This window comes from Pinus tabuliformis, chromosome 6 (assembly GCF_031772625.1).
Source record: "Pinus tabuliformis cultivar Carrire ecotype Pingquan chromosome 6, CPIR1, whole genome shotgun sequence".
NCBI lineage: Eukaryota > Viridiplantae > Streptophyta > Pinopsida > Pinales > Pinaceae > Pinus > Pinus tabuliformis.
The window spans coordinates 1,503,464,250-1,503,485,202 of record NC_142292.1 but is presented as its reverse complement, the minus strand read 5'-3'; the positions used below and the strand labels follow the sequence as shown (position 1 = coordinate 1,503,485,202).

The following is a 20,953-nucleotide window of genomic DNA, read 5'->3' as shown; positions in this document are numbered from 1 at the left end:
TGTCCCTGCTGAACTGAACATGCAATGACATGCAACTGAGTTAACTGATGTATTCTATAGTTGCATTATGAGTTAATAACTTGTGAATTAATTAATAACTAATTCACCCAAATCATCTCTAGTCTATTTGCCAGTTAGACTAAATACAACCAGTTTAACAAAGCTAAACTGAACACAACTCCATCAACTGCACCTCTAGTCCACTAAACTCAACTCACTTGAGTTCTAACTGAAGTCCTGCATGAAAATATTAGTCATCCCATAGGTAACCACATATTTCCCTCTGGGATCTACATGTACCACATCTGTAGCTCATCCTGAATTGCTCCAAGAGAATAAGATCAAGTTTATAGTCCAAATATTATTATGAGACAATAATATTTGACTTGTCTATTTTTGACAGCCAGTCTAAAAATAGACTTTGATCACTCATACTGTGATCACTCACATTGTGGTCACCCACACTGTGATCACTCATACTGTGGTCATCCCTGCTGGGATCAAAAATAGAACTTGCGCCATAATTTTCCTGCGGGCCCACTTAGTGAAGGCGAGTCTTTTCACTAAGCTCCATCATCTTGTTGCAATCTCAAGACTCCCTCTCGACAAGATATGGATTATCAGCAACCCCTATCCTGCCTCGGTGGTACTCGAATTTGCTCCTAGTGAGAGCCTTCGTCAGAATATCAGCATCTTGATCCTATGTTGGAATGTATGAAAGCAACATGATCCTCTGTTGCACACAATCTCTGATATGATGGTGCCTGATGTCAATATGCTTAGATCTATCATGAAATACAGGATTAGTCGAGAGTTTAATGCAACTCTGTTTATCACAGTAAATCATAGTAGGATCCAAATGAGAACCGAAAAAACGAAGCAAGATCTTCCTCATCCATATAGCCTCACATGCAGCCAAACTTGCTGCCATATACTCGGCCTCCACTGAACTGAGTGCCATGAATCTCTGCTTCCTGCTGTACCAAGAAACTGCTGTCGATCCAATACTGAAGACCCCTCCTGATGTGCTCTTTCTGTCTGTTAGGCTCCCTGCCCAATCTGCATCCGTGAAGCTACATAGCTTCACCTCATCCTCCTGTCTGTACCACAAACCATATCCCGATGTGCCTCTCAAGTAGCGCAATACATGCGTGCCCGCCTTCCAGAAGAGCTTGGTAGGTTTAACCATAGCTTGTGAAAGCTGGTTAACTGCATAGCATATATCAGGTTGTGTATTGACCAAATACATCAGCGACCCCACCAACTGTCGATAAACAGTGGCATCCACTTCTTCTCCTGAAGTGGCATCCTCCTTCCTCCAACCTCCAGGAAGAGGAGTATCAACAGGCTTGCAACCATGCATGTTGAATTTCTCCAGTATCTCCCAAGCATACTTGCCCTGAGAAACAAACAGTCCACCACTGCGCTGCCATATTTCCAATCCTAGGAAATAGTGAAGGAAGCCCAAATCCTTCATCTCAAACTCTGTAGCAAGATCCTTCTTGCATGACAGTATCAACAGCTCATCACCCGTTAGAATCAAATCATCAACATACAGTACAATGATAAGCAACTTACCCTCCACCACAATCTGGTATAGGTTAGGATCCGCCTCGCTCTTGGAGAATCCAAGTCCTGTGAAATAACTGTCTATCCATGTGTACCAAGCATGTGGTGCTTGCTTCAACCCATATAGCGCTCTCTTGAGCCTACACACATGCGACTCACTGCTGAAGACCTCAAAGCCTTCGGGTTGCTCAATGTACACCTCCTCCTCAATGACTCCATTGAGGAATGCAGTCTTCACATCCATATGATTAATGTGCCATCCCATCTGCGCTGAGAGAGCAAGAATCGTCCGTATGGAAGAATACCTTGCAACAGGTGCAAAGGACTCCTCATAATCGATCCCCTCTATCTGTGAAAAGCCTCGGGCAACAAATCTTGCCTTATACTTCTCCACACTCCCGTCAGCTGCCTGCTTAACTTTGTAGATCCATCTTGAACCCACCACTGATTTCCCTTCCGGTCTAGGAACAATCTCCCATGCACTGTTTCTGACAATAGAATCATACTCTTCCACCATGGCATCTACCCATGCGGGATCCTCCACAGCTTCCTCGAAAGAGGATGGCTCAGTCACAACACACTTGCTCATAAGAGCCATGTATCTAGTGTACCAATTAGGTGACTGTCTCTGCCTGCATTGGGTTGTAGGTGTTCCTACAACTTTCTCTGCATCTTGATCCAGTCGCTCAGCTTCTATCAAGCGCTTTCGCCCTCTGATGGTTGGCGCTACATGAGTGGTCTCTTCCACTCCATCAACCTCGTCTTGTGGCTGATCCACATCCTGAAGCTCATCCTTAGGAACTAATAGCTCCTCATCTGCATGCAAGTGTAGCTCCCTCTCAAGTGAACACTTCATGGCTTTCTCCTCCTGAAATTTTATATCCCGTCGCATGACAGTTTTACCACTGTTTGGAAAATACACACGATAGTTGTGGGGCATATCAGTGTACCCCACAAATATCCCAACCTCTGCGGTCGGCTCCAACTTCTTCCTGGCATCCTTCGTCACATGCATGTAAACGTTAGCACCAAAAATCATCAAATGAGAAAGATCAGGCTTCTTACCAGAATAAGTCTCCTTGGGTGTACTCATGCCAAGTATCCTATAGGACAACGTTTCTGCACATAAACTGCTATATTGCATGCTTTCGCCCACAAGTGAAGGGGTAGGCCCTGATCATGCAACATTGCCTGTGCAGCACCCACAATTGTTATGTTCTTCCGCTCAGCTACCCCATTCTGCTGTGGGTTATGGGGAGCTATGAGCTCTCTACAAATCCCTTCTGCCTTGTAGAAATCCTTGAACTCGTCCGAGATGTATTCACCACCATTATCGCTCCTAAGAGCCTTCACCTTCTTCCCCGACTCCTTCTCGACCAGTGCTTTGAATTCACAGAACTTTGAATATGTATCGCTCTTCTTCTGCATGAAGAAGATCCAACACTTACGAGAGAAATCATCAACAAAAATCACATAATACCTGTGTTTTGCTGTCGAAGCAACTGAGAAAGGTCCACATACGTCTATGTGAATTCTCTCAAGGATCGTCGTGGCGCGACTATCCTTCTCGTGAAAGGTGGCTTTCACAAACTTCCCCAAAGTACACCCCTTGCACTGATCTGACCGCGCAAGTGTGCCTTTAGGAAGCCCTGTAGTGATCTGCTGCAGTATCTTCAAGGCTCCATGGTGAAGGTGACCCAATCTCCTGTGCCACAACTCACCATCATCCCGGCTCACCAATCCTTTTGCCTTGCCTGCCATTGCTGCACATCTATCTACATGCAACTGATAAAGGTTCCTCACTCGAACCCCTATCTTCCGGGTCTCACCAATTGTCTTGCTGTGCAGGAAAGCCTTTGCCTCGCTAAAAACAACATCATACCCCTTGTCTTCTAACATCTCCACTGAGATAAGATTCTTCTTCAATCCTGGAACATGCATGACTTCCTTCAATACGAAGGGTTTACCAGACTCCCTCTCAAAGGAAATGGTACCGATACCGATCGCACTGTATCTACCATCATCGCCCATCTCGATGTGCACTCCAAGATCTTTGTCCTCTAGATCAGAGAACAAATCTCTATCTCCCATCATGTGAAAAGACGCATCACTGTCCAAGAACCACATTGATCCCATCACACTTGAAACCAAGCATGCGATCAATGAAAAATCAAGCTCAAACTGTGAGGCTAGAGCCTCTCCTATTGCAGATCCAGCAGCCTACTTGTTCTTCTTCTTCTGCAGACAATTAGTGGCATAGTGTCTATGCTGGTGATAGTGAAAACACTTCACCTTAGACATATCCTGCTTCTTGCCTTTCGCACCAGAATGAGAAGCTTTCTTGTTCTTCCCTTTCTTTGCTTTGGCAGCCAAAGCACAATTGTCTTCATCAGATACCTTTGATGAAGATCCATTCTCACCTTTATTGTTTCTGAGTTTATCCTTGAGCGCCAGGTCGCTCTTGCTTTGGAATAAAATTTTCAATCCGTTGAAAGACATTTTCAACAACACTGCTGCAAATTCGATTTCCCCCAGCTCAAACTCAACCGCTTCCGATCTAAAATTCGTGAGAACAAAATATTTCTCGTACAGAGATTGAATTTATGGGCATTCACCGGATATCTCACCTTCCAAAGGAAGGATGAATCCAGAGGCTACCTGGCCCGATTATAGACTCTACCTGAAGAAATAGAATGTAAACACTTCCTGAATAGTAGATCTGATGATCAACAGCTTCGATACCATGTAGAAACTTTTTCTACAATTATCTAGCTGGCTCTGATACCATGTAGAAATTTTGAATAATTTAACACATATTCAACAGAGATTATGTTAATCATGTACTATTGCGGAATACATACACAATACATAAGCTCCTCTACTTTGATCATCAATATAGTAGCATCAATAACAATAAAACATCAAGAGCATTCACACATTAACACAGTATGTAACCTGGGAAAAGAATCTCGCTAAAAACCCCACACTATCTGTATATTAATGATTGAGAACATGTAACATTACAAAGTACAATGCTTATCACAAGCAATCCAGTACCAGCTCCACCTGTTACACACAATACAGCTCAGATCTGATCTCCAAATCTATTCCATTGCTTGCCTGCCTCTCTAGCTCAATACCTGCTCAAGAACTGATGAGAATGGTTTACCAAACTCGTATTTCACCTGCAAAGAATCACTCACACTCTGTAAGACGTGAGCACAGGCTAAAAACTGGGCAAATACATGAGCAAACTCATTGGCATACTCAATCCCTTGATTGTGCAAGATTTGATGCACAACTATAGTCACAACTGATAGAAATCTGATTCTCTAACACCTGTCCCTGCTGAACTGAACATGCACTGACATGCAACTGAGTTAACTGATGTATTCTATAGTTGCATTATGAGTTAATAACTTGTGAATTAATTAATAACTAATTCACCAAATCATCTCTAGTCTATTTGCCAGTTAGACTAAATACAACCAGTTTAACAAATCTAAACTGAACAAAACTCCATCAACTGCACCTCCAGTCCACTAAACTCAACTCATACTGTGATCACTCACACTGTGGTCACCCACACTGTGATCACTCATACTGTGGTCATCCCTGCTGGGATCAAAAATAGAACTTGTGCCATAATTTGCCTGCGGGCCCACTTAGTGAAGGCGACTCTTTTCACTAAGCTCCATCATCTTGTTGCAATCTCAACATCCGCCTTTTGTCATCAAGGGAAAAGGGTGATGCTACCCCGGAGTACATGCTAAAATCTCTACTCTGCTGTGTTGTCCATGCTCCCCCTGACTGTAGGCAGTGTCTGTAAAAGAATGTTCTACAAGAAGAGCATGACTCTATATATCATAAATGATCGTCCTATCACCACAAACTCATACATACATCCATCTCCCAACTAAATGGGGATATACCATAATTGACTCATTCACCCAAACAAGTGCGGATATACCAAAACTTTATACATGATAAAACAAGAATATTACATCATCCATCCCAAGCATAGTGGGGAAACAAAGTAGGTCATTACATGACCTTTATAATAAAATAAATACATGACATAGAGATCAATTATCTAAGACAAGAATATGATAGTCATTAGCACCTATCATCAACAACATCTATCAATCACCATCCGGACCATCAACCATGATCTCCCTCTCCACCTGAATCAAAAACAACTATGAAGTTGTACCAAGATCTTCTAAGATAATGCCAACAATGCATTATTAAAAGTATATGCTCCCCCTGAACCTATGCCAGATCGTCTCTGTCAGACCCATATCAGACTCTTTTCATCCTTAGTCTGGCCCACTGTTTTTCTTCAAATCAACATATATGCGATTGTATCCATAGAAACCGGTGTATGTACGCAGATGCTCTTCATGAAACTAACATAAAACCACTTTTCTCTGAAACAAATAAGTTTCAACAGCAAGATGATGCATCAACTACTCCTAGCTTCTGTTTGAGGTATTCAAATGTCTCCCTGGGTAGTGGTTTGGTGAATATATCAGCAACTTATTCCTTGGAGGGAACATACTCCAATTTGACCTTTTGTTTAAGCACTTGTTCCCGGAGAAAATGATATTTGATAGGTATGTGATTGGTCTTTGAATGCATGACTGGATTCTTTGAAATATTGATTGCACTTGTATTATCACATAAAATGGAGATAGGTGGAGTACAAGTGACTTGAATGTCTTGCAATGTTTACATCATCAAAAGGAGTTGTGTGCAACAAGATGCAGCAACCAAATATTCTGCTTCAGCTGTAGATAATGCAATTGAACTTTGTTTCTTATTGAACCAAGATACTAATCTAGAACCCATAAAGAATGCACCACCACTAGTGCTTTTTCTGTCATCCATGCTTCCTGACCAATCTGCATCTGTATATGCATGAAGTGTGAGATCTGTACCTCTAGGATACCATAAGCCATAGTTTTGTGTTCCTTGAAGATATTTGAAAATCTTTTTAATTGCCTAAAGTTGTGCTTCTTTAGGATTTGCCTGGAATCTTCCAACTATTCCCACTGCATGCATGATGTCTGGTCGGGTACCTTGTAGATAGAGCAGACTACCAATCATGGATCTATAGGTTGGTTGATGTACTATTGCTGATCCATCATTTGCGCTGAGGCTACATCCTGTTACCATAGGGGTACATACTGGTTGCGAATCTTCCATGCCATATTTCTTCAAGTTCTACTTGAGGTACTTGGTTTGTGATAGAAAGATACCGTCTTTATTTTGTTGGACTTGTAAACCAAGAAAGTATGTGAGCTCACCAAGTAGGGACATTTCAAATTCTTTCTACATCACCAGAGAAAAGTTTTGACTCATGGCTTCTTCATTTCTACCAAAGATTATATCATCAAAATACACAACAAGTATTAGCAATTTATCATTGCCAATTTTTATATATAGATTTCTATCTGCTGATCCTTTTGAAAAACCTTGTTGATGGAGGTATTTGTCCAAATGATAATACCAAGCCCTTGGAGTCTGTTTAAGATCATAGAGATCCTTTCTGAGTCTTCATACAAGTTTTGGATCATTTCCAAGGATAAATCCATCTGGTTGCTCAATATACACTTCTTCTTCTAAATCTCCATTTAGAAAGGTAGATTTCACATCCATTTGATATACTTTGAACTTCTGAAAGCTAGAAAGAGCAAGGAACATTCTTATGGCTTCAAGTCTGGCAACCAATGCAAATTTTTCTTCAAAGTCTATGCCTTCTTGTTGAGCATACCCTTTACAAACAAGTCTGGCCTTGTTTCTAATAACATATCCATTTTCATTCAGCTTGTTTTTGAATATCCATCTGGTCCCTATGACATTCTTATCATTAGGTCTAGGAGCAAATTCCCAAGTGTTATTCTTTTCAATCTGCTCAATTTCTTCATTCATGGCCTTGACCTAGCATTCATCTTTGCATGCTTCACTTATATTTCATGGTTCAACAGAGGAGAGCAATGCTAGATAGCTTGAAGCTTCTGTAATAGTTCTTCTTGTATATACACCTGCCTCTTTCTGTCCCAAAATTTGAGTCTCTGGATGGTTCTTCTGGATGTACCTGGATGGAGTCTTTTCTTCTACCCTTATTTGTTCTTCTGGTGCCTCATAAGTTTCTTCTTCAGCAATAGTCTGATTGGATGTTGAAGGATAGTCCTCATCATCTTCAAAATCCTCGGTTTTTATCTGCTTCGGGTTGTTGCCTGCTTCATTAACCACCACATCAATACTTTCAACATTTTTTCCATGTCTTTTATTGTAGCACTTATATCCTTTACTTCGGGAAGAGTAAGCAAGGAGAATGCCTTCATTCATTCTAGGTTCAAACTTGCCAAGCTTTTCATCAAGCCTTTTGATGTAACATTTTCTTCCAAAAACTTTGAAGTATTTTACAGTAGGAGTCTTACCATACCAAAGTTCATGAGGAGATTGAGTGTTGTTTACCTGGACATTTGTTTTGTTGAGAATAGTAATGGCAACAAATGCAGCTTCACCCCAGAAGGTTACAAGAGTTCCAGACTCATCAAGCATAGCACAAACCATTTGTTGAACCATTTTGTTCATCCTTTTGACCACTCCATTTTGCTGAGAATTCCTTGCAGTAGAGGATTCCCTTCTTATTCCATGTTCTTCACAAAAGTCGAAAAATTCATCCGAGGTAAATTCCCCTCCTTGATCAGACCTAAGGAATTTGATTTTGCGATCTGATTCATTTTCAACCAAGGTTTTGAATGCTTTGAAATTTTCGAAAAATTTGTCTTTATGCTTCAAAAGTCCTATCCAACACATCCTGGAAAAGTTTTCAATGAACAATATAAAGTATTCTTCTCCACGAGGTGACTTTTTCCTTGATGGACCACATAAATCATTATGGACAAGTTCAAGTGGCTTACTAGCTGATCCTTCCTTCTCAAGGAAATGTGTTCTGGTTTGCTTACCAAACTGACATGATCTACATATTGTATTATCTGGAATTCTAATGTCAAGAAGATCACGAACAACCTGATATTTGCATGCTTTCCTTACCTGAGGGAATCTTAGATGCCCCAATCTTTTGTGCCATAGCCAATGTTCATCATTTTTTCTTAGATAGCATTGTTGTTGTCCTCCCTTGAGTATGTATAAATTATTTGGAGTTCTTATGCCTTTGATCACTGTTTCTCCTGTATCAAGCTCATGAACAGTACATCCATTTGATCGAAATACTACCTCATTTCCTTGATCATGCATTTGACTAACACTCAATAGATTATGCTTTAAGCCATCAACATACATAACATTCCCAACATTCACCTTTTCTTTTAAAAGAACGGATCCTTTACCTTTTATGAGTGCAGGGGTGTCATTTCCAAATGAGACCTTTCTTTCCTTTTCTAAGTCACTATATGACTAAAGTTTTTCTTTATCACCTGTCATATGTGTTAGACTCAGTCTTGTCAGTTTTCTGTCAGAGTCGAATTCACCAAGGTTCATTTCTCGTCATTTGCAGTCATCAAATACCAGTTTGGTAAAAAAGGGTCATTTTAATCCTTGAGTCTAGGATTTTGTCTCCAGAAGTGTTCACTAATGCCTGTAGGCCAAAGAGAGCTTCAATAAGGTTTCACTTCAAGATCCACATTATTAATAATGCTGAAGGACATTTCTTCTTCAAAACTCTGTTTTAAAGAAGAAATTATTAAGTTCGTTCAATACATGGTTGATAAGGTTTTACAGCTCTTCAGGCAGCCCTGCCCATCTTGCTAGGTTCAGCAGCCCCTATCCCTGCAAAAGCACAAACAGACAGAACATCATCAACACAAAGAGACAAAGCAAGATCTACAGGGGTTGGAGCGGGATTTTTCAAAGCTAATCTAGTTATATCTCATATCAACAAGTGTATGACTGAAGCCCCTAGACAACATTAAGTACGAGAAAATTCATTTACTCAATACAGTACCAGTTTTCCTTTATTGAAGATGGACCTGCAGACAAAGCAAATGAAATACTATTGGAAATGAAGGGAACTTTTGGACCACATGATTGTAGGCTGCTATGTATTAATTCTTCACAATCAAATGAAGAGATCTTACCAGAAGATATCTAGACTCCTTTTGTTTCATCATCTGACCATGTTCTAGGCCGTTGTTTCAACATAAATGACTTGGAACAGATTAATGAATCCATGCAAGAATTTTCTGTAAAGAATATTATCCCATACATGGAGCAGAAAATATGCTCCTCGAATTAACAGGTTTCAGCAACAAGGAAGGGGTTGAAAAATCAGTTTAAAAACCTTTGGTGGCATAAGGGGAAGGATGATACTGCTGATGTTTCAAATGGGTCCATCTACACATTTAGTTTGATAGAGTCTCAGATCAGAATTTTGGGAGACTATGCCTTTATGTTGCGTGATTATGAACTTGCTCTTTCAAATTATCGATTGTTATCCAGTGACTACAAGATTGACAAGGCTTGGAAGCATTATGCTGGTGTTCAGGAAATGATTGGACTTTCACTATTTATGTTGGATCAATCAAGAAAGGAAGCAGAGTATTCCATGGAAACGGCTTTTACAACTTATCAGAAAATAGGTGCCTCAGGTCAGAGATATGCCACAAGATGTGCACTTTGGTGGTTGGAATTGCACAAAGCTAGGGGGCAATTCAAGGAGGCTGCCAATGTCTACTTCCATATCTCTAGTGAGGAACCAAGCTTACGTGCAGGTATATTGCTGGAGCAGGCAACCTATTGTTATCTGCGTGCAAATCCACGCATGCTCAGGAAATTTGGATTCCATCTTGTCCTTGCAGGAAATCGCTACACTATATGTGGACAGCGGAAACATGCCATTAGAGCATATATGTGTGTTCTTCCTGTATTTGAAGGCGATGGATGGAATTATATCAGAGACCATGTCCACTTTAATCTTGGAAGATGGTATGCTGTTATCGGGAAGTCAGAACTGGCCATTCAACATTTAATGAGATTACTTGCATGTAGTCATCAATCAGCTGTAACTCAGGAAATGTTTCTGGGAGATTTCCTGCGTGTTTTTGAGAGTGTTGGTAAAAAAAATGAAATGTTCAAACTGAAGTTGCCTGCCATTAATATGACATCACTGAGAATTCATTTTGAGGATCACCGCACATATGCCTCTGCTGGAGCTATTCTTTTACCAGAAAAGACATGGCAATATTTGGAGGAAGGATTAGTTCCATCGACATCCCCGACATCAAGTAACTGGTTAGATTCTGCAGCAAGGTCTTCTTCCAAATCTTTGAAAGGAAAAGATAGCAATATTTGTATTGCTGGAGAGGCTATAAATGTGGAGCTTGAGTTTAAGAATCCTCTTCATATCCCTATTGATATATCTGCAGTTTCCCTCATATGTGATTTCATTCCTGAAATGATGTCGGAGAACGTTGGTGTTGGTCATCATGGAGAAAAAGAAATTGGATCTGAAATTGCACTATCTAATCATAGCATCGATGAAGAGGGGAACATATATGATCATGGTGCTTCTTCATTGGTTTTATCTGAGGAGGCTTCTAGTCTGAAAGGAGGTCAAAGTATGATGGTACATTTGAAAGTTACTCCTAAAATGGATGGTTTCCAGCATACTTTGACAGTTGATTTGTATACTCTGAGTTCTGTTCAATACAAATTCAGTCAGGGAAAGGTACGGTGCACGAAATTATGCTTCCAGAAGACATTAGACTATTGCAATTTAAAGCTTTGCATTCCTGGCATATCGAGCTCTTTGTGCATATTAATGTTGATATTCTTCCAAATCCATGGCTGGAGATTGTTAGTGTTCCAGATCAAACTTTCGATGATGGAGCAACCTGTCATGCTTACGATGAGAGCACAAGAAGTCAATCACAAATAAGTAATCAAACTATGTTAAAAGAAGTTAGATTGTACATTGAGGCTTTTATGAGTGAGAGGACGAAATGGGAGAATGATTTGAAGCAACTTGGACCAAAGTTAAAAAGCGTGAGGATGAATTGAGGAAATTAGAAACCAATTTAAGTGAAGTGAATAGTTCTCTAAGTGACTTGGAGGCATCGCGGCGCATATAACAGGTGGCACGACGCAAATAGGCCGCACGACGGATTGGGCACTCCTCCATAGTTCATTTTTTGCACTGATGCGATGCACTCACCAAGCGTGGCGCACTAGGAGTGCGCGCGCCGCACAGAGCCCCAAGGCCAAAAAAAAATCATCTGGAAAATACTACATGGCTGCTCGAGTCTACAACAACGCACCAGGAATTCCATTCAACAATTCCACCATGACAGCAACAGTGGATTACAAGTCCCATGAAGAAGATACCACTTCTTCCAATTCAAATTCCCTCCCTATCATGCCTCTTCTCCCTGCATTTAACGATACCCCAACTGCTTTCAAATTTATCACAAAGTTGAGGAGCTGGAAGGCCTCGGTTCCTCAAACAGTCAACAAGGAGAAGCGAAATGGGTTTTCAGATGAGTTGGATGGTTATTGCTCCCCTTCTGTCTCTAAGGTGTGCGGGACCATGGACGGGTACTTGGCGGCTATAGCTCCTGCTGAGAATTTTAGCGTTGAGAATTTCATTACTATGCCCAAATTGATGCCGAAAGTAGCCCGGGATTTGGATGATGGGTTGTACCGTGAAATCGACATTTACTTAAAGGCCCATCCTTCCTTAGACGAGCTAGAACGTGAGAAGGTCTGCAGCGTAATGGATTCTCATAGACTCTCACAAGAAGCACGAGCTCATGCATCTGAGAACAAACGCCTCCCCGTGCATCTCATAGTCCAAGTGTTGTTCTATGATAAACTCCAGACTCGCAGTATTACTGCCAATCCTAATGATAATTTGAATCATCATGGGCAAGCAGATGCTCAGCAATGCCCATCACCCAAACCTCTGGCTGTCACTGATGCAAACGTTGCTGCTCTGTGGAAGCAGAATGAAGAGTTAAAGACAGAAGTGGCAAGAATGAAAAATTATATGAGAGATCTCCACAATAACCAACAGCAACAACAACAGAAGAAGACTTCATCTTCCTTCTTCTCTTCTATCAGCAAAAAGCTTTGGAAATTCAATCCATTTGCTCGCAATTCTTCCAAAGACTCCAGTAACCTCTTTGATGCAGATGATGCTTCACAAAAGTTACCCACAAGAAGAAGAAGATACTCCATATCCTAAGCCATTACTGCATTCCTTCATCTTTCTTATCCATTAATTCCCGTGGATCGAGTGTATAGGTTTTCTTGGCTTACTCAGATATTTCACATTTGTTGGTTGATTTTTGTCAAAAATGTTAACAAGTCAAGCAAAAAAAAGAAAAAAAAATATGTGCCAAGGTGAAGACAATGAAGAATGACGCCATTTTTCTTTGATGACTATTTTCCTTCTGCTCTGGTTGCCAAATTTGTACGAATTTCCAAACATAGCGTCACATGTTTCCTTCAATTGCTTTTGTGGATTGTGTGTATTGGTGTGGATGAAAAACACATCGTGGAGACTCTAATACAATTGTTAGAAACCCATAGAACGGAGTTGAAATCTTGGGAAGATGCAATAGAGGCACTACAGACCTGATTTCTCCCAGCCCATGGGGTTTCACCATCAGATGATAATCCAGGCTCAGATGCCCTGTCTCTGTGGTTCAGGGAGAGAACTATAAGCGACTCAGATTAACAGCATGCATCTACCTTTTGACATGAAGATCGCCGAGCAGCTGATTAATGTACATCAAATATGTAAAACAGAGGGACGCCTTTTCCTGGCCTATTTTTCCCCTTTTTTGGGTAGAAACAGTGGTTGAAGTATATTACTTTATGGATTTTTTCAGATTGGAAGCAGCGTGTGTCAATACAGTGTACATATTTTATCCAGAATGAAAGCATGATTAAAGTGCTTATGATGGTCATGAAAAAGCTTCAGTTTGGAAATGGGTTCCTGTTGATGAACCTGGTAAGCAAGCTGCCAAGTGGATTATTGTGCTGGAGTAGTAAGAGTGAAACTCACACCAGACATACAAAAATATGGAATTGAAGAAATATCAGTGCTTTAATGGACTGTGTTGGATATGGAAAATGTCGGCTGTGGGGGAAACTTCGGATCCTTGGTCTTAGAACAGCTTTGAAAATACTTTTCTCAGAGGATAACGGTAGTGGAAGACTTGAGATGAATGAATGGCCCCAATACAGAAAATATGACAGAGTTACTTTTTGATCGCATGTTATGTGATATACCTTGCAGTGGAAATGGAACCATTCGTAAGACATCTAATATCTGGAAAGAACGGAATGCGCTGGTAATCAAACAGTGGTGACACAAGTAAATGTCTTCAAACTGAAAACACGTGTTGAGCTTGGTAAATTGCAGCTGGGATTGTTCAGGTGAAATCTTATTTAAAGACCAGTTTTATTAAAAATTGGTTTCATTCAAACGGAAAGCGAAGGTGAAAGGTCAAAGTCCAAAAGCCAAATTTAGAACAAATAATATCTACCCCAGCAGAGAAATAGGATTCGATTTCCTATTTTTGGACTTTAGTTATGATTCAAAGGGTCTACAGTTACAGTGTACGCCTTTCCAAATGGTCATCAGAGATTTCAAATGGAATAATGTAACGTTGTTCTGTCGCCAGCACAGATGGACAGCTCTTTTCCTATCTTCTTCGATTGGTGTTCCAGCTCCCTATTTTTTATCGATTTGTTTTCCCACCGATGAAGTTTATTTATTGTATGAAAAATCATTTGTGAAGGGTTCTGAGTTCTGGCAAACAGTGGGAGAGCTGTGAAGGAAAACTTCACTGTATATTTTTTTGACAGGGATTTAATGAAAAGATACAGCTCTGACTCCTGAGATTCTTGTGGTGTGAATTCAGCATTTGTTTTTTCCTTTGTTTCATATGTAGCTTGTTATGTTTCCATTTCATTTCATAATCATTTCTAAATGAATACTTTTAAGTGAGAAAGGCAGAATCCAGTTTGCTGCTCTGCCTTGGGAAGGTATTCATGTTTTGTGTTTTCTTCTGTTTGATAAGGATTCATCTATTGCCCTTGTCAACCTCTCAGCGTTCTTTTCATTCCATATAATGTCAAAATTGAATGCTAAATTTATTTCCTGTCTTGCCTCCTGAGATAATCTGTGTCTCGGATTTAATTTCCCTGCTCATGCTATTCTCGATCCCATGCTGCCCAGAAAACCCAGTCATTTATCAAATTACCCCTTTCCTATCCATTTACTAGCCTAAAATCAGTTCCCATTTTTAGTCATCTTGCACCCGATTGCTCATTTTATCGAGATTGACTGGAGAGAGCCCTCTCCTACCCTCGTAGGGCTAGCTACAAGGCTGAGCTTGGTTTGATGTTGCCTCGAGTTTTGCCTTCTTCAGCCTGAGGCAGATTCGAGCGCTAACAATATGTTTTGAGCATCCACTGTCGATGTACCAATGATTTTCCTGTCCTTTTGAATATAAGGCTATACCACATCTTTATGTTTTTGGTTCTTTCTTTCTCCATGTTTTGGGACCCAATGAAGCTTGCTCCTTTTGCCAAAACCTACTCCTGCATTCAGAATATTCATGATCGAAGTTGTTACAAATAGAGCATTCTATTTCATTTTCAAGAGCAGAAAAATTATTGTAGTTCCTCTTCATGATCTCAGTCACACTCCTTTGATTTCATGCTTCTCTAGTCATGATAATCTTGTAGGCAACACATTGAGTAGCTTTGTGTCCAAAGTTATGACATGAGAAACATTGGCCATTAAAGAAATTCCAGCGATTATCAAATCTACCGACCAGGTAAATCAAATTGAGAATGATTTACCTGTGGTTGGTTGTATCTTCTATTCATCCTTGAAGTAGCTTGACCTCAATTTACCTGGTGATCCGTTTTATGGCTTCGTTGATGATTGTCAACTTGTTCACTTCTCCTTGCTGCATCAAGATAACTTTTGGAGGTGGATGGCTTATGTGCTTGAGATGCTTCTTCAGTCTATTCAAGACCTGTCTTGATTAGAGGAGAACGTTGTACTTTGATAATCTCATATAAAGTTTCAGATCCTTTAGCAAATCTAAGATTAAGAGCTTTTGTTTTCTCAATATCTTTTCTAAGTCCCACAATTTCACATTCTAACTTTTCATTGTGTTTTTCCCTTTCAACAAGTTGGAATGTCAGAGTATCTATAACCATAGTCTTCTCTTCTAAACATATTTTAAGTTTATAAATTTCTTCATAGAGACCATATTCATCTATAGCATCGAAGAAATCATCATATCTTCAAAAGCCATTAAAATTCTATAATCATTACCATGTTCATCTTCATCACTATTTGAAAATCCATCGTTATCTTCATGTGTATAATAGCTCTTCTTACTTACGTTCTGTTTTCTGTTCCATTTAACTAGTTCCTTACCTTTATCAAGCTTATCTTTACGAGGACATTTGGATGCATAGTGACTGACTCTTCCACAAGCAAAGCATTTGAAAGTTAGCTTGCCTTTGAATCTTCCAGAACCCCATTGAAGGTTCTTGACAAAGTTTGATTCTTCCTCTCCTTCTAACGTATGTCCTGACTCATTGTATTCTCATTTTCCTGAAGCTTTGAATGTAGCTTCTCTCATGTCTGATGGACCCCCTTTTCTCATTTTGAAAGCAGTTAGGATTCTGTGTAGTTGTGACATAGTAATACTTTGAAGATTCTTCTTTTCTTGTGAGGAAGAAACCTTTGATTCAAACTTAGAAGATAAAGATATTAGAAACTTTTCAACTAAGTAACTTCTTTTATCTCTTCACCCGAGCTTTTCATGTGATTAACAATCTCATCTATACGTAAGAAATAACTAGCCACACTTTCATCATTGTGCATTCTGAGAGTTTCATATTGAATTTTTAGAGATTGTAGTTTTGCACGTTTTACCTGATCATCTCCTTCATAGCTTAGAATGATCTTGTCCCATATTTCTTTGGCGATTTTGCGCTGCATAACCTTGACAAATTCTGATTGAGATAGACTTCCCAATAGAGTATTGATAACCTTTTCATTTGTTTCATACTGCTTTTTACCAGCCATATATGTAGGAGTTGCTGATGGAAATGTATATCCTCCTTCCACGATATCCCAAACTTCTATACCAAGAGATTGAAGATAGGCTATGGTTCTTACCTTCCAATAGACGAAGTTGCTCCCATCAAAGATTGGTGGCCTGATGGATGCCTCTTTTTCATAGTTGCTCATGATGATAGATCTTCCTTCAAGCAATCAAGCTTCTTCTGAAGGACCTGCTCTGATACCAATTGTTGGAAATAATACTGAGAGGGGGGGGGGGGGGGGGGGGGGTTGAATCAGTATTAGCAATTTTTTTTTTTTTTTCATTTCCACAAACAAATTGATATACACTACTTCTGTTAATTCAACCTACGTATATAGGCAACTGTGTTTAGAGAAAACCGCGTATATCTTACAGACTTCTAATTTAGTTAGCTGATCTTAATCTGTGTATCAGAACCATAAAACAGTAATCAAGTGCAGTAAATAGTACATGAAATCACACACATGAACACAAGATATAAGGTGGAAACCCAATGTGGGTGAAAAAAACCTATTGCAATTCGTCTTTATCTTTTGTTAATAAGAAACTTCTTTTTACAATATTTATGTACTAGTGCAGTCTTATACCAGTATGCAGGCTTCTACCTATAGAATGCTACAAGCTTCTCTCATTCTCCAGCTTCTCCTGGAAGGGAGCTACAACCCCTTTAGCTCATGTACTAGCTGATGTACTACTACGTAGGTGCTGACCTACAGAAGGCTACAACCTTCTCTTTTCTTCCAGGGACCACGCTTCATAAATTTTCAGACTGGATCCATCAATAACATCAATCAAACATCAAATATATCTGCATCAACCAATCTGCTTTGCACCAACCAAAAATTGAATCAAACAATCACTTCTCTAAATGCTTTAGCCAGAATACAATAATAGTAACCAGAAACCAATCTTGAACCCAGAACACTGCAGCAATAAACAGAAGTAGCTAAAACATATTTTATGAGACGTACACTACTTCAATATGTAGAACTGCGTGCATATGCTGCTATATTAAGGAAAACCTATGCATAAGCTATTTTGAATTACCGAACCATTGTGTATACATGCCTTAGCTATGTTGAACCTGCATACAGATCTGTAAAAGATAATTTACCCTTTTCAACTAGTTAGACATCAGTTATACCCAGATCATCAGATTTATAGATCAAGTCATGTGCCAAATATAAAAGATAAAAATCACACAAAGATACTTCTCTTCAAGCCTTAAGATCTTGACCCATCAATAGAAATTATCCTTCCTCTAGCTCTCAAGTTCCTCCTTGATTCAGATCCAACTATGCACCATAACCCAATGGCCAGTATTGTAGATCTTTCTCTTCATAAGATATTCAATGCTTGAGTACCTTTGCCTAATGATCTCCTCCTCCTTTTATAGTCTTAGGCCTTACTCAATACCATGGTCCAAAACCACTTAGAACCAATACCTGGGTCCAAATACCTAGGTTCAACACTTCGGACGAGATACCTAGGTCCAAATACCAAGGACCAAAAACCAAGTTTTCCAAACTGTACATGCTTTTCTGTGCATGAAAGTGCATGTATACGCATACGCGCCTTTTGGTCTATGAATCCGTGTGTATACGCGGCTTGGTCAATGGGAATCTGCGTATACTTCCTTTTCCTTTATCCTAAGAGCCTGAGAGCCTGAACTGCCATCTGAGTGATTTGTCGAGTGAGTTGCCATCAAGGACAATACCTGTGCCATAGTGCCAAGCCTGTGTCATAATGCCAACAGATACACTTCAACCTATACATAAACAAATACTGGAAACTAAAATGCTACCTTGGGCAGCTTATTTATGCACAAACCTACCCTACTTTGCAGCAAAATCAATAGATCAAGTGATGTTGTAATGCTAGATCAACCAATCAAGTAACTGTGATAAGGATGTTGCTTGGGAGTGCTTGAACTAGGACAAAAGTGGAAATGCTGACAGCCATACATGCACAAAATGATTCTGGCTATGTAAAAGACAATCTAGTTTGTCATTCAAACTGAAAAGATACTCCATATATGCAGCAATAGGATCATAGAAGCGAGACCACGTCTGCTACCCTAACTCCTCAACACGAGCCTCCAACTGCAAACTATCAATGCAAATGTCCACACACAGCCTTACCTTCTCTTCCTTCTATTAAAAAAGGTCCCCAAAGAATGGGACTTGACAGTCCAGATCCTGGGACTGTATTTGGTTCTCGAATTCAGTTATATCTCCTTCAATTTTGATGGCAAACTCTTGCAAAAAATTGAGCTTAACTTCATGGCTACATCGACAAGATTTCAAATAAGAAGGAAGAGATAAGGCAAAGTTCTCATCTACCTCATCATCCATGCACATATCTTCCCATTCTATAAAACCTTGAATAGATGGCACCTCTATTTTGAATTCTTCCTCTTTCTCCATCCATGTTTTAAGAAAGATATGTCAGAAATCTACAAATGACTTAATAGATCTGATAGGAAAACTTTTAATCCATCTTCTACATTTGCCTTCAAATGAAACAAAGAACAATCTGATGAAGACATCTTCCTTTTTAACTCTAAGAATTTCCACAAATGTTTTAAAATTTTCTATATGTTCAAGAGTCAAAGTCAGATCCTCCCCATTGAATTTAGGGCCATTACTCAAACTATACATCCTTCAATAATTGATTAGAAAAACCAGGAAGATTAGAGAAATTTATACATGAATACCTTGAACAAATAGAAACAACATCTGAGTCCTTCATTTATCCAGTGAAGCCACCATCAATACTTTGAAAACTCAGGATTTTGAACAGTGGAGTTGCCTAGTAGATGATTTTAGCCTTCATATGTGTCTGACTGTTGTCCACCATCAGCAACCAGATCTACAACTTCAACGATCTTTCCTAGAGAAGATCTGTCACCTTGTCCCCAACAACGATGCCAATATGTTATCACTCAGAATCAACCTCAAGGCTGAGAAAAGGAAACTCTAAGGTAACCACAGACTAAGCTTTAGGTCTGGCATCTAGCCCTGCCATACCAGAGAGGGCTATCTCTTTGCCAACACAATGTGGCTTCAATAAATGAATATTAGGCTAGCTATGGAGTGTAGGGATTTTGTTTGAAAGTTGTTGGGTTGAAACAACAAGATAAAGGATGATTGGGCTATGGAGTCAATGCCAGTTTCTGCCGACAAACTTGGGGCAAAGTAAGTGTCATGTCCAGCTAGATAGAATATTACAAATGTGAGAAGAATAGGGGAGAAAGACCGCTGCCCTGCACACATCAAACAAGCAATGGATCTGCAAGAACAACTTTAAATGAAAGAGAATCACAAGATTGCTCAACAGAGCATCTAACAAAGGATGAATTCTGCAAAGGCAACCACTACATCTAACTACAAAATCACCATGGAAGGAGCATCATAGGGGATGGATTCCTAACATATCTCTTAGATAATGCTGTAACAAGGTAGAGAAAACAAAATATGCAATTGAATTACAAGAAAAACATACTGAACAGTAAACACCGTGATGGATCCTAGGTCCAAAGGGTAAAAACTGCTTTATTAAAATAATATTCAAGAAAACTTTACACAATTCCAAGAAGCCTCTCTCAATGCAAAAATCGAACCTCTACACTATGAAATTCATCAAATATATACATTTAGCTCATCCCTGTATCAAGGGAATTGAGCTCAACCATCTTCTTCAAAATAGAATTACTTATATTAAACTTGGATCGAATTTCTGAAAATAGGTGTTAAATATGAACTCGTATCTCCTAAACCATAACACCTGTTACAAAACTGAAAGATGTTTTTGTAGATAATGTCATTTTTGAGAAAAATATCTCTCGAATTTTGGAAATTCATTTCCATTTTCTCAGAATCTGTGCCACAAAATCATCTCTAAAACAGAAAATCATTAAAAATTTAAATATGTAAAATAAGATGTAAAGATCTAGTCAAATATTCCACTTCACGACACCTGTGAACAAAATGAAAGAGATTTTGTAATAAGGCTCATGGTTAACAAACACCTGCTTGGGTTTCTCAAAATTACTTTCCATATGTTGTAAAATGGCACCGCACTAAAATGAATAAAATGAATAAAATAGTAAAATAAATGAAAAAAAATGTTTTGTTTTAATGTAGGCTCCAAATATCACTGCATATATCCCACATGGTAGCACCTGTGCATAAAATAAAGGACAACTTTGTTATTTGGTATGTGATGGACAAAAACCTCTTTCACTTTTGTAAAATTCCTATCCAAACTGATTT

The 20,953-nt window shown here is 39.3% G+C and overlaps 2 protein-coding genes across 2 annotated transcripts; both read left to right on the top strand.

The window, feature by feature from the left end:
• Window positions 1-9,969: 9,969 nt before the first annotated feature.
• Window positions 9,970-11,598, top strand: LOC149264361 (uncharacterized). The gene is made up of 2 exons (XM_089398519.1): window positions 9,970-11,164; window positions 11,257-11,598. Exons 1-2 carry the CDS (start codon window positions 9,989-9,991, stop codon window positions 11,596-11,598), a joined length of 1,518 nt encoding a protein of 505 aa, XP_089254645.1. The 5' UTR covers window positions 9,970-9,988.
• Window positions 11,599-11,827: 229 nt separating this feature from the next.
• Window positions 11,828-12,781, top strand: LOC149264360 (root phototropism protein 2-like). Its single transcript, XM_089398515.1, has one exon. It carries the CDS (start codon window positions 11,828-11,830, stop codon window positions 12,779-12,781), a length of 954 nt encoding a protein of 317 aa, XP_089254641.1.
• Window positions 12,782-20,953: the final 8,172 nt, after the last annotated feature.